Source organism: Myiozetetes cayanensis, unplaced genomic scaffold (genome assembly GCF_022539395.1).
Source record: "Myiozetetes cayanensis isolate MyiCay16 unplaced genomic scaffold, myiCay2020 scf1, whole genome shotgun sequence".
In the NCBI taxonomy this organism is placed as follows: domain Eukaryota; kingdom Metazoa; phylum Chordata; class Aves; order Passeriformes; family Tyrannidae; genus Myiozetetes; species Myiozetetes cayanensis.
Genome location: NW_026086604.1, coordinates 132,903,585 through 132,916,308, shown reverse-complemented (window position 1 = coordinate 132,916,308; position 12,724 = coordinate 132,903,585). Strand labels below are relative to the sequence as shown.

The window sequence follows — 12,724 nt, the reverse complement described above, 5'->3', positions numbered from 1 at the left end:
AGTTGATTTTTGTGATAGGAAGTAAACGTAATGTGAATTTCCAAATGCATGAATGCATACTTCAGAGATGGATTCATGCTATTGTTGGAATAAATGCTTTCAAGTCTTTACACTCTTATAAAAGACCAGAGAAAGCCATTAACATTTCCCTTAATAAAGTATTCAGAATAATTATAGGTGACTTTTCCTTTTCTTCTTGCAGTTCATTGCTTTTGACAATGACTAAACCTACCCTCTTCTGAAGACAATTTAAAAAGTTTTTTTGTCTGTTTGTATGTGCATGCTTGCTTTATTTACTGTACTTAAGTGCATGCTTTTAAGTTCCTTTATTCTGACAAGTGCATTGAGTGCCCTGTGATAATTTACTAGCTTGGAGTATGCCTAGGCTGTTATGCACTTAAAATACAGCTGCGTTATTTATATTTACAAAATAACTTAATTTTGTGAAATCAGCAAAGAGATCCAGTTTCAGTGGTAATTCCCAACTTCTCTGTAGCTGAATCCATTTTGGGGAAAATGGATAACATTCAACACCTCAGTGAGCATTGTGGACCCAGGCCAAATCTAGCAAAATAGTGCATTTAATGCTTGTTAGGGAGGCCTGCCATTATGTTTGAGATACCTACCACAAAATTGGCCCTTGAAAAGGGTCTTGACTTGGGTTATTAAAAACCTGTTAAATTGTCAGATAGCAGTGTATTGCCATTGTTCATAATAGCTGGCATGCATTCCTCATTGAAATCTGTGAACTAATGTTTTAAAAGGACTACTTTTTGAAAGCAGAAGCAAATGAAAGTATAAAGTCATTAAATTGTAGTGTGCGGACTGCTGCATCACTGAAAGGTTACTTTTTTTTTTGTTACCTCGGTAGCAGTGCCCACAGGTGAGAGGTGCGAGGTTGGTGTACTTCCCCCTCTGGGTTACCCCCGACCTCTGAGAGAAGCACCCCTGTCCCCTGTCACACTGCTGGGTGCCACACGGCATGACCCCCATGTCTGCCGGGTGACCCGGTGTCACTCGTGAGAGAGGGGTCCAGTCCTCTCCTGTGTCACTGGCTGGCATCCTGCCCTCCCTTGGTAGGCTTGCTGGCAGGGAACAACAAGAAGGATCGAGAGTCACCACCTGTAATTAGCAGAGTTTGAAATTTGGCACGGGGATTATTTAGTCAGCCGTAGCAGTGCGAGAGCTGGGCAGCAGAGTGAGCTGTCAGTTACCTTTTTAAAAAATAAACAAGACTCCCAAGAGAGGAACAAGAGATGCATCCATGTTACTGTAGGCAAAAAAAATTATATCATTTTTTCCTGAAGCTTGTGTGCAAAACACCTGCTAAATTTGCTTGTTTCATTATGTTGCTCTGCATTGTCACTTCCCAATTAGCAAAGAAAGGTTGTAAATCACCAAATGTGCATTTTGTTTGCCCCCATTCTTCTTAATTTTAGAGACCATCCCTGGGATGCGAGTTCATAATAACAGTTCCATCTATCTAATTGAGTAAATGTATCTCATGCTGATTAGCAATAGCTGTTTTACAGTGCTTGTTTTTTCATGGCCTAATTGCTGGTTTGCCCCCATATCTGCTTTCCTGCTCAAAGTGTGCAGTATTCTGTGGGTGGATTGAAGTAAAATCAGGCAATGGTACTGGAGGAGGAAAATATAATTTGCACAATAGGAACAAGAGGACAGTATTAAGATGTCACTAAAGTGCTATATTTGGTAAGGAGTGTGAAAAAATAATTTCTTGATAAGTCAATATTATGCACAGTTTTGATTTATTTTTATAGCACTTTTGCAGTGCTGCTTATCACTTCTCAATCCATTCAAAATGGTCATTACTACCTTAATAAAATATAGCAACCTTACCTTACAAAAATATAACCTTATGTTTGTAGGAAATACAGTTTTGTGTGGAATTACAGATAACTGTGTGTTTTAGGGACAAAAATAGAGATGTTTTGCCTTACATTTTCTGATGCATTTTTCACATTTAGATACCAGAACACAAAATTTATTTTTAAATGAAAGTACTTTAATTAATAAACTTTCTTTCAACTTCTTCCTCTTCTGTAGTGTCACGTGTGTGTGATCCCTTCATCAGGGAATGATTCTTTAACAATATGTCCTTCATAGTCACAGGATGTAAAATAGAGTATGTATTAGCTGAACCGAACAGTCATTAAACTAAGATGACTTAAAGATACAGTGTCAGGACAGATGACTCTGACAGTTTTTAAATTTAAATTGCAAGGTTTGAGTAGTTATCAGGACAAATTCTTGCAGCTCTCAAGCTCTTTTTGCATGGATACTTCTTTCAACCACATCCATTCGGGGGGAAAAGCATCTATTTTTCTTTCTTTATACTTAGCCTTGGCAGTTCTCTTGCTTTCCATTCTTCTTAGTTTCTTTTCTCTGTCCTTCAATATGAAGACTTACATTTATTTTTACAATATGCTTTTTTAGAGAAATGGTGCCTGCTGGATATTGCAGGTGAACTCTTCACTGGCATCCCAGTTACCAAATGTATTTGCATTGTAAGTCCAGAGTTCTTGCCGTGATGTATAAGGCATCTGGAATAATCTGTGGCAAGTAACTGTTTTGTTTCTAGTTATAAACCACGTTGAATAGTTGGTAATTTTTTGGAGCTTTTTCCTTATTGTTCCCATCATTCAAGCTTTGAAGTACAATCTTACAAGTCCTATGGCTGCATGACTAGGGCTACTTTTCTGTGTTGGGCTTTTATGATGTGGTGTGATGTAGTTGGATGTGGTTATGATGTGTCTCTTCACAGGGCCTTAGAGCAAAGCGCTCTTACCCAGGTGCCTGCCACCAAACATCCAGAGCTGTAGTGAAACCTTTTATACATTTGATCACTTTTGGTTAGGCTTGGTTATTCTCCCTTTCCAGATGTGCTGCTTGGGTAGCTTTTTATATTGCTTCATGAAAACTAGGATAGGAGACATCATTAGATCATTCAGTATAATGTGTTTATTTTAGACCCATATTGTCTAAAGTCAGTGAAAAATACTGACTCTCCTAACTTGTCTTGTTTGACTTGTACCAGTGATGCACTTTAGATTTGTGCATCTTGTCATACAAGAAATTATATTGATCAGAAGACCTCGAAATGCCTTCTGTTCTTCATAGTTTGCTGAAACAATTAATTTTACTATTATATAGTTATATCTTAATTTCAGTATGGATTTCTCTAGCTGTAGCTTTCAGTTGTTCATTATTAGCATTTGTCTGTGCCTAAAAAAAGTTTTATTTACCTGCAGGTTTTCTTAATATATAGCATTTCTTTAGCCCTTAATTTTTGTGGATCTTCTGTACTTACCTAGTTTTCCAGTGTCTTCTAAAGTTTGACATCTTCTTATTATAAAATTGTGTTTCTTCTGTGATTATTGTTCTGTTTACAGAATCACAGATTAGCTGAGTTCCTATTGCTCTGATAGCTCATTTCAGGTTGCTTGTCCACCATAACTGTGAGCCCTTACATCAGAGGTTCCTTGCACGCAGTCCCTCATAAGTGCAGATAAGGCAAAAGGTCCTTAACTGTATATTTTTCAAAAATCCTTTTGATTGGTCCCAGACTACCAGTTGGTCCATGTTCCTACTTCTTCCTGTGCTTTCCTCTTCACTGTAAACCATTTTGACCAAACTGATGGAATCTGGCACTATATTGAAGGTGACTTTCCTTTTACTTCCAAATAATTGACAAATATCTTGGATAATTGTGTTTAGTATTAATCTCTGCCAAAATGCAGTGTTGACATGTCTGCTCAGTAATGATTTGCTGACAGGAAGGTTCAGAGAAAATTAATTCATGCAATGCATGCTTTTTTGGTCGATGAGGGTGTGAATGTTCTGATCACTTAATTGTTACCTCTGAAGCCTGATTATGGCAAACTATGTATCATCCATTTCACTAATTGTTTTGGCAGGCCCGCTGAAAGAATTTTGAACTTGCAAGCTCATGTGCTTTTCCCAGTTGTTTCAACTAGGCTTGTACGATACCTCTGCCTGCAAAACTTGCTTCAGATTTTATGGAAAATATTCTACTAACATGCAGTGTATGAGGGGAATGCACATTTCATTATATGTTTGTTGGAAGGCAAATCACCTTTTAAATATTGTAGCCTTGTTTCTAACCCTTTCTTATTTGGGGGGGAATTAGAAGTTTTGGGAAGGATGGATATCAGAGAAAAAGATGAAAGGCATCAAAATCTGCAGCCTGTGAGAAGTTTTTTGTAGCTGAGGATGCATTCAACCCTGAGCATGGCTTTAGTCAGTTTGCTCGAAAAATAAACTAGCCTGTAGGTCCCAATACAGCAGAGGTGTATTTCTGTCTCTAACTCACGACACATTCATATAATCCCATTGACTTTATTATGAGTACAGAAATGTGTACTTTTTTGAATATATCTGTGTTTACCCCATATTTACATTGATATTGAACATGGTTTGCTCCATTTCTTCAACACTGTCAAAACCTTAGTAAAAATTTTTTCCAGACTTCTGGGTTGTGTTCTGTCTGACTGTTGCTGTACATGCAAGTGAATGTTTCTCTGTCATGTTTAAAACAAATTTTAATGTTCTAAAAGCTTTGGTTGTCTTTCACCGTTACCTCACTCACATAGTTGTACTCACTAGCTAAGTGAGCACTGTTGAAAAAGAGATCTCAGTGCAGTATCTTACTGATTTGCCAAAATGATGTTTGCTGTCTACGTCTGTGTGTGGTTCATATTTCTTGCTTATCAATGCATGAGATATGAGGCAGCCTGTCCATTTGATTTTTTTTCAAGACATCACTGTCTTTTTTGACTGTATTTTCTGTGAATTCTTGTGCATACTTAAAGCTTAGAAGCCTTGAAGAGAGAGGGAGCTACAACTTGATGTGTCATATTTTCTTTGCAGAAGTTCAGAACTTGTTTTTGGTTAATTTCTTTCTATATGAAGCAGTTTTTGCTTTCTGTGAAAAATTCTCTGAATTCTTTTTATTTACCTCAACTAACATGTAAAATCAGTATATATTTTTCTTTAAACTTTAAAATACAGGACCTCTGATACTTGTTATGGAAAAAGCACCGCTGTTTTAGTACATGGTTATTTGATCCAAAAAGGCTAGCTGGTTCCTTATCTGACAGCTGATATATCTTAAAGCAAAAAATCATTAGCCAGATACTATTAATTCTGCCACTGATAAAATTAATGTAGTAACAGAGTGGAAGAAGTAACAAGGAAGGTCAGAGTATCTGATCATGTGCAAGTAATTCATCAGACTTCAAAACCCAGATCGTGGCACCATAAACTAGGAAAATGTATAGCCAGTACAGAAATAGTATTGGAGGTCTTTAGAAACATAAAATTATATACTTTATGAGAGTTAGCTGTGTGTTGTCTGTTAAGTTCTGGACATCCCAGTGATGTGTGTGTTTATGTACTGTTCAAACATAGGGGACATAGCTCCATACCTCTTTTTTTAACTCTTAAGTTGTTAAATACACAGTCAAATTTATTCTTCTAGCAAAGAACTTGATAGTTCTGAAGGTGGAAAATACTCATAGAAAATTAGTATCCTTGCAGTATGAAATCAGCAAATGATAAAATTTCATCTGCTACAGAAGGACTAGAACTCTGTAAAGTCAGGAATCATTTCACATTGGATTGGTAGATATAAAAAAATTTCCATTGTGCTTATGATCTCAGATTCCATTTACTTTCTGCTGTTGCCTTGTTTTTTTATTTTATTTAATAAACTAGCAAAGTTACTACACTGTAATTTGTCAATTAAAGTAAATTATGTTCTCAGAAAATAGTAATGAGAGTAAGCTATTCATCATTCTCACCCTATTGAGCTTGAAGTCAGGCTCTGTTTTTACCAAGATTGTTTTGTCTCCCCTGCATTTAGTTGTATGAGCACCAGTAACTCTGGTCATAGTTAAGAGTTGCTGGGTATTGGTGCCCATTGGGTCTCCAGCAGACAGTCATAAATAAAACTGAGAGGGATCTATTTCTGAATGTTTTTCCTGCATTTGACTTAGTTTTATGTGTAACAGTATTAGAACAATATTTGAGACTGGTGGAGGAAAAATGCATTTTAAAAACCTGTTCTGTTATAGTGGATGGGCTAAACCCAACACCGTTAGAAGACAACACTAAGTATTAAGGGAACACTTGAATTTCAAACTGAATCACAGCTCCAGTTGTCACTACTGTCAGCACAATCAACCACATCCTTACTTTAGGTTGTGGTGGTGGCAGCTGAACCAGCTTCCTGGCTGGCTGTCAAGCCTTAGCAGATACAGGATTCAGCTGTCTATGCGTTATCTACTATTTGGAAAACCTGATCCGTATTCTCTTCAAGGGGAAGCACCAGGTCAGATTGGAAGTGTCTTTTGGGCTGCCATGAATTGCTGATAATGAAAAGATAACATGAAAGAGGGAGGTTTTCTTCCTAGGTATTTCCTGTGGACTTCTGTTGTTTGGGTGAAATAGTTTCAGTGAGGTTTTGCTTTCTCCATCTTCATCTGAAAGAGCAACAGTACTTGGCTGCCTTGAGACATCATATCTCTGAACATAACTTCTGAACTTCCTCTGTCTAAAATCCTTCATGATGTTACCATTAAACCATTTTTATATGCAATCCCGTTTTAAAAAGTGGCTTTGAAAATTCTGAGGTGAAACTGTTCTCAATGGGTTATTGGGAGCCCTATGTCAAAGGTGCTGTGACTTCAATTCTTTTTTTTTTTTTTTTTTTTATTCAATATGACAGCCATTGTGGTATTTAAGGGATACGCTGAACTCCTTCATCTTTTTGTATATGCATGGGAGACAGTAGAGATAAGGTTTTTTTAATTCTGGTTGAGTGCTTGTTTGAGGTTGCACAGCCATCTTCTCTAGGTGGGATTTTGTGTTCCTTTGATAGTCAGCAAACAGCAGGGTGTCTTATCTATGTTAGGTCTTCCTCTGTCACTTAACTGTCCGAAGAAAGCCTAGATACTGTCTTTGATACCTCATTTTAAAGAGAGGTGCAGTGTCTTCTGGAAATACTGTCACAGAATTTTTTCTAAAACTGCAGAAAGAACCTAGATGACCTATTGGCAGGCTCCACTCTTCATTTTTAAATGTTGGTTAGAAGCATTCAGGTTTTCACTGTTTGCATATTTTGAGAGGGAAAATTAATAAACAGTAGGCAATGGGGTGCAAGATACAGGAAAAGCCAGCTGTCTCCACTGTTAAGTAATTCCAAGTGAACACACGGTGGGTTTGATTATTTTGAGGGATTGAAATACAGTAATGAAAATTGTCATTTAAGTTAATGTGCTAGAATATTTTTGCCAGTAAATGTGTTTGGGGTAAATAGCTGGTGAAGCCATTGTTACTTATCCATGCAGATCTTAACTCTGACTCTAGAAGCCGTTACACATGGCATTTTTAGAGTAAAATGAGATAATATTAAATATATGTGATTTTATTATAAAAATTACCTTTTGAAATAGGCAAAAAAATTTTTGCACCAATGTTGTCTTTAATAACATCTGCACAATGAAAAAAATGCTGGTGTTAATACTTCTGGGTTTTCACTTAGTTTTGTTTTTTAGGGAGCATCTGTCATTTCATTGTATTTACTGTGCATACCTGTAGAGGGATGCTAAAAAATTCCAACACAAGTTTTTACTTAGTATTTCATTTATTGAGAGCAATTTGACAAGCAAAGTTAAAGATTTTTCACAAAAACAGGTCTCTGAACACTGTACAATGAAAAGTTTAATCAGTCATGCTGTTAACTTGCAAGATCTGTATAAATTTCCAGTTCTTTTTGGACTTTTAAAAGGTGCCATGAAATTGTTCTCTCTCCCTCTATTGTTTTCTTAAATAGTTCCTAGGAGTTTGTTAAATCTGTGGAGTTTTTTTCGTTGTGCTATTTCTGCACATATACAGTTAGGAAAAGAAATGCTGTATCAGAGCCTGTAGGGAATAGGAAAAATCCTCTTCAGGATTTTTAAAAGAAGGTTTCCATGAAAAACAGACATTTCTCCTCTGAAGTATTAGGGCATGGTTGGAAAGGCAGATAAGCTGATCTTACAGCCCTCAGCTGCTGGCAAGTATGGCTCTTCTTTTCCTTGCCCACCACCTTTCAATGACTTGGATGTTTTTGTTTGTGTGTAAAGAGTAATTTTCTACTAGCTTAGGGAATTGAGTTAGTTTGCTAAGTGATTGAATGACTGTCGAAGCACAGTAGAAGACAGAGAGCATAAAAACATGCAGTAGAGAGTGGAACGATGGAGTCAGAGTAGAATTTCTCTCTTGGTTGCAGTGAGGTATTAGATAAGTTCTTTCAGTTTAGAAGCATCTAGTTATTGTGAATACAGCATATTTTTAAAACACGAGGAAAAAAACGAAGAGTCACACTGGGCACACTTGAGTGTTCAGGGTTCTCTTCCTACCCCTCATCTTCTTGTCTTTCCAACAGCTCTGTCAGTTTTCCATCTTAAATCTTTCTTCTGAGATAATTTTATTTGCTGAGGTTTAGGTTATGTTGTCCCTCCTTCCTATCTATCCTTTAAGTTTGCTACTCCCATTTATGATTTGAAGGACAGAGAGAGCAGAGAACAGTGACCAGTGTGAGAAATGAAGTCCAACTCCCTAAATGTCTAAGTGCTAGAACAGAGCTGTTTGTAGTTGCAGAAATATGAGAATAGAGATGCAATCCATTGGCTTAAAAGTTTGTAGTCAACGTAGCTGACCATAAAATAATACAAATATGATCTAAACATCACATTTCTAGCTTTGCCATTGCCTCTGAAGCTAGCTGAACTTCTGAAATCTTTAACAGCTCCTGTGCTTTTGCCTGTACTAATTTTCATTACCAGGTGGTGCAGCAGTAACAAGAGCTAACTGATTTTGAGGAGCTCATCTGGCCCTTAAAGGCATAGTTCAGGCAGAAGAGGGGCTAAGTGGGTGCATCGCTCTTTACTTCTAATAAAAATAAAATTATTATGCAAAACTCTGCTTCTCTTTTTAACAAAGAAATTGAAGCCCTTTCCTCAGTGGAAATTTTAATGTAGGATTAAGAGTTGAGAAGCTAAGCCTGCTTCTGAATTGCACATCTCTGCAATACTAGTAGCATTACTTTTTCTTCTTTTTTTACTTTTGTGTAGAGGAGAAGAAACCTAAAGTCAAGAAACCAAAATTAGAATTCCCTGTGTACATGGCTCTGGAATCAAATACGTATATACCATCATATGATCATGGAGCTTCAATTGAAGAGATTGAGGAACAGATGGATGATTGGCTGGGAGGCAGGAACAGGACACAAAAAAAGAAGGTAAGTTCAAAGTTTTTCATGTTGTTTTATATTTTAAATGTTGATTCATTTGCTTGCCTCTTAGGAAAATGAAATATTGTGTGTATACTATCACAGTATTCATATACCACTGAAGTCTAGAGAAGTAGTACATGTCTGGCAGAGACATAACAGAAAAAATTCTATTAATGTTCAGTGTAATTTGTGTAACAATACTGGAGATGTTGTAGTAGGATGTCGTTTACTAAACTGTGTGAATGCTCTCTATGACTGTTGTTGTTCACTAGAAATTAGTAGAATATAATGCTGTCAAGTTATATGAGGCTTGATTCTTTCTCTTAATTGCAGTTAATAACATTGCTTGCAAGAATAGATTCTTCTCTATTAAAAAAAGGCAAAGGAAAAAGAAGCTTTCTTAATATATATTTCTTAATCTTTTGATTATGGAACTGCTTATGTATTTTGTGCATTTCATCTGGAAAAGTCCTAACAAATTGATTTAGGCCTTTGTTAAGATTCTTTCTACTTGGAGAGACAGGTTTCTTAGTGGCAGTTAGTAAATTTGTGTTCTGGTAAATTTTATTAAATCATCCTGCTTTGAAAATGTTTAGTTTTCATCTTAGAACTGAGATGCACAGATGACAGAAAAAATGCTTTAAATTGGTCTCCTGACTTGAAAACCTGCCTTTCTTGGAAGACAGATGAGAAGGATTTGTTTGGAGTGGAGATTGGGCATCACATTGGCTTCAGTGTCATAATAGTGAAAGAAGTTGCTGCTGTCATTTGTTTGATTCCTCTCAGCTGCAGATTTGCTTACTCACTTGTTTTCAAGCCTGTGAAAAATACTCTCTCCCATTTTTAGCCAGACCTGAATTTTTTCCTAAAGTAATTTGAATTTTGCCTAACCTGTTTAATCATCTACTACTATTGAATTCCTAAGTCTCCTGACTTCCCAGTTGTCACTTTTCTCCTGTACTTTTTTGGTTCTATATGATTTAGTACATCTGCATTGGTTTTTTTATATTTCTGTATCAAATCAATTCAGCAAATGTGCTTAACATTTGACTTCTGTGTAAGGGATTGACACACGGAATCCTTAACACTAGGTCATATTTTCACATGCTTAGAGAAAGTAAAGGTCTTTAATTCTGCAGATGAGTTGTCTGGGAGCTAAGAGCATATGTACAGTCTTTGTTTACCTTAATTCAAGAAGTGCCTGTGGATTGGATTCCTGTTAGTTGTATCTCTGTGAGCAGTTTTGTTTGCCAGGCTGTGCGGGCAAATATTTTAAGGAGAAAAGATGTTTGTTTGTTTGTTTACAGTAGCTTAGGTTGGTTGCATGCTTGCCTATCTGGATCCCCAAATTCACCTTCCCCTCTGATGGAAATTAAGTCTGTATTTGGATTTCCATGCAAATGAAGAAATTTAATGAGACTGTGCCTATTCCTTCTATAGATCTGTACCTCCCACACAGAGTGTATTGAAGTTGTGTCTTCACAGACACTGCTAAGAGAACAAGTTGTAGGTACATCCTTTCAGATATCCTCAACAAAACTAACTTGGTTTTCTACACTTACAGCTGGAAGTTCAGTATTGCATCTCATTGCTTTGATTAATGAGTGTAATTTTTTAATTACATGCTGTTACAAAAGGGATTAACGTATTAGGGACAAGCAGGCAGTTTGTAGGTATGCTGTCAGGGTAAGGTGCTTGACCTGAACTAGCTGTGATGAAGTGTGCTTCCTTTCCTTGACAGATAATATGTTATCACGATGCAACATTGACATGTAATACAGTGGTGGAGAGAAACAGATTCATAAACTGTTCAAAGAGATGGAGAATATACATTACTGGCTCTAGTAGCCTGTAGGAGCCATTTCTATGTAATATGAGTCTGTGTCATATGATTTATAATAAGCTCACCAGGAAAATGGTTGTACCACAACTGAATTGTTCTGAACTGTCATTCAACACCTTTTCCGTTTCAAAAATATTTATTTTCCTTCACTTTACATCAGAGATGTGAACTATGTCAGCTTCCCTCTTCTGCCTCTTGCATGGATGTGAAATCAAGTGGTGTGTAACATTCACCTCTCAGTTCTGCTTGTCTTGGAGAAAAGTTACTCTTTCATAAATCAGTTTACCATCAGAATTTTTCTCAGGGTTCTCATTCTTCACTTATAAGGAAGTGTGTTAGCTTTTGTTTGTTTGTTTGTTTTCTCTTGTTGCATGAAAGCTCAGGGCTGTGGACTGTGTACAGCCAACCAACCTTGAGAGCAGTTATCCTTGTGGGGCTTGGTAAAGTAGTATGTTGCTTTGTCATCCTTCCAGGAATAAGAAACGGAGTTGCAGTCCCTGCTGTAGATATCCCAAGTGTAGATAATTGCAATTAATTTAATATTGTTCATCAGCTGCTTTGCACTGCTGACATTTGTACTTTAGAGGTGCCTGTAATCCATGGACTAGTGTTTTTGAAGTGCTGTACCCTGCAGAGTGCCCAGTTTGATAAAAAGTTCAGATTATGTTCAGTTGTTAGGTTGAAGTCAGTCTCTGTGATTTTATTGTTTTTGATTACTGTTTCCATAGGATTTATGTATTGAAGTAGATAAGGAACAGGCTATAGAGAAGATGCCTTCCTTCTTAGATATCGTAAAATGATCCACCAAGGGAAGGAGAAAGAGGAATGTTTTCCATATTTTTCATAAGGTTACAGGGCTGGCTGAAAATGTGCTTATATCATAGTGAAGTTATTCTTCTGTCAGAGTTTGAGAACACACCGAGTTTATGTTCATAAGGAGCTTGTCTTTCCATTTTTTTACCCTCTACTTAGAACTGAATATTTAAAGAAAGTGACCTATTGGAAAATACTCAAATAATATCAGTATTGCAGAACTAAGAGGTAAATTTTTCTCCATTTCTGTAGCAGTGATCCATCCACCTTTAGGAATTTTTATATAATTTTGATCCTTGCGTTTTTAAAAAAAAAGAATAGTTAACAGAAAGACTAGGTCAGTAATAAAAATAAATTTAGAAAACCGTATTTAGGAGGAAAGGCTAAATAGATGGAGTTTTAGACTAGAAAAGGGAAGCTGTTGGGGAATAACTGGGGATACATTGTTTTTCCAGTCCATTCCAGTTTTGTTCTAGGTAAAATGGTAATAATTTATTGGGACTTAGTGCCTTTCGTAAATTCAGAGGGAAAGAAATACTGAATTTGGTTTGCAGCCAGGATGCTTCAGTTCCGATTTGGGAACACATGTAGGGGGAGGTGCATAACTACAGCATGTTGCCCAGACCTTTTATGAAACATTTCCTTCTATCCTGTTCTTAAATTCGATCTGTTGGAAATAGTGCAAGGTGACTCCATTGTACTTGAGAGCATGGAAATGAAGTAGTGGGATTCTTGAGAATCATATACTT

The 12,724-nt window shown here is 36.7% G+C and overlaps 1 protein-coding gene across 2 annotated transcripts in view; it reads left to right on the top strand.

The window, feature by feature from the left end:
* The window catches only part of DNAJC1 (DnaJ heat shock protein family (Hsp40) member C1), a 102,663-nt gene that overhangs the window by 56,366 nt on the left and 33,573 nt on the right, over positions 1 to 12,724 (top strand). For both annotated transcript variants that reach the window (XM_050325669.1, XM_050325678.1), the window contains exon 8: positions 9,159 to 9,325. In XM_050325669.1, the coding sequence (XP_050181626.1) occupies positions 9,159 to 9,325 (167 nt within the window). The remainder of the gene's footprint in view (positions 1 to 9,158; positions 9,326 to 12,724) is intronic.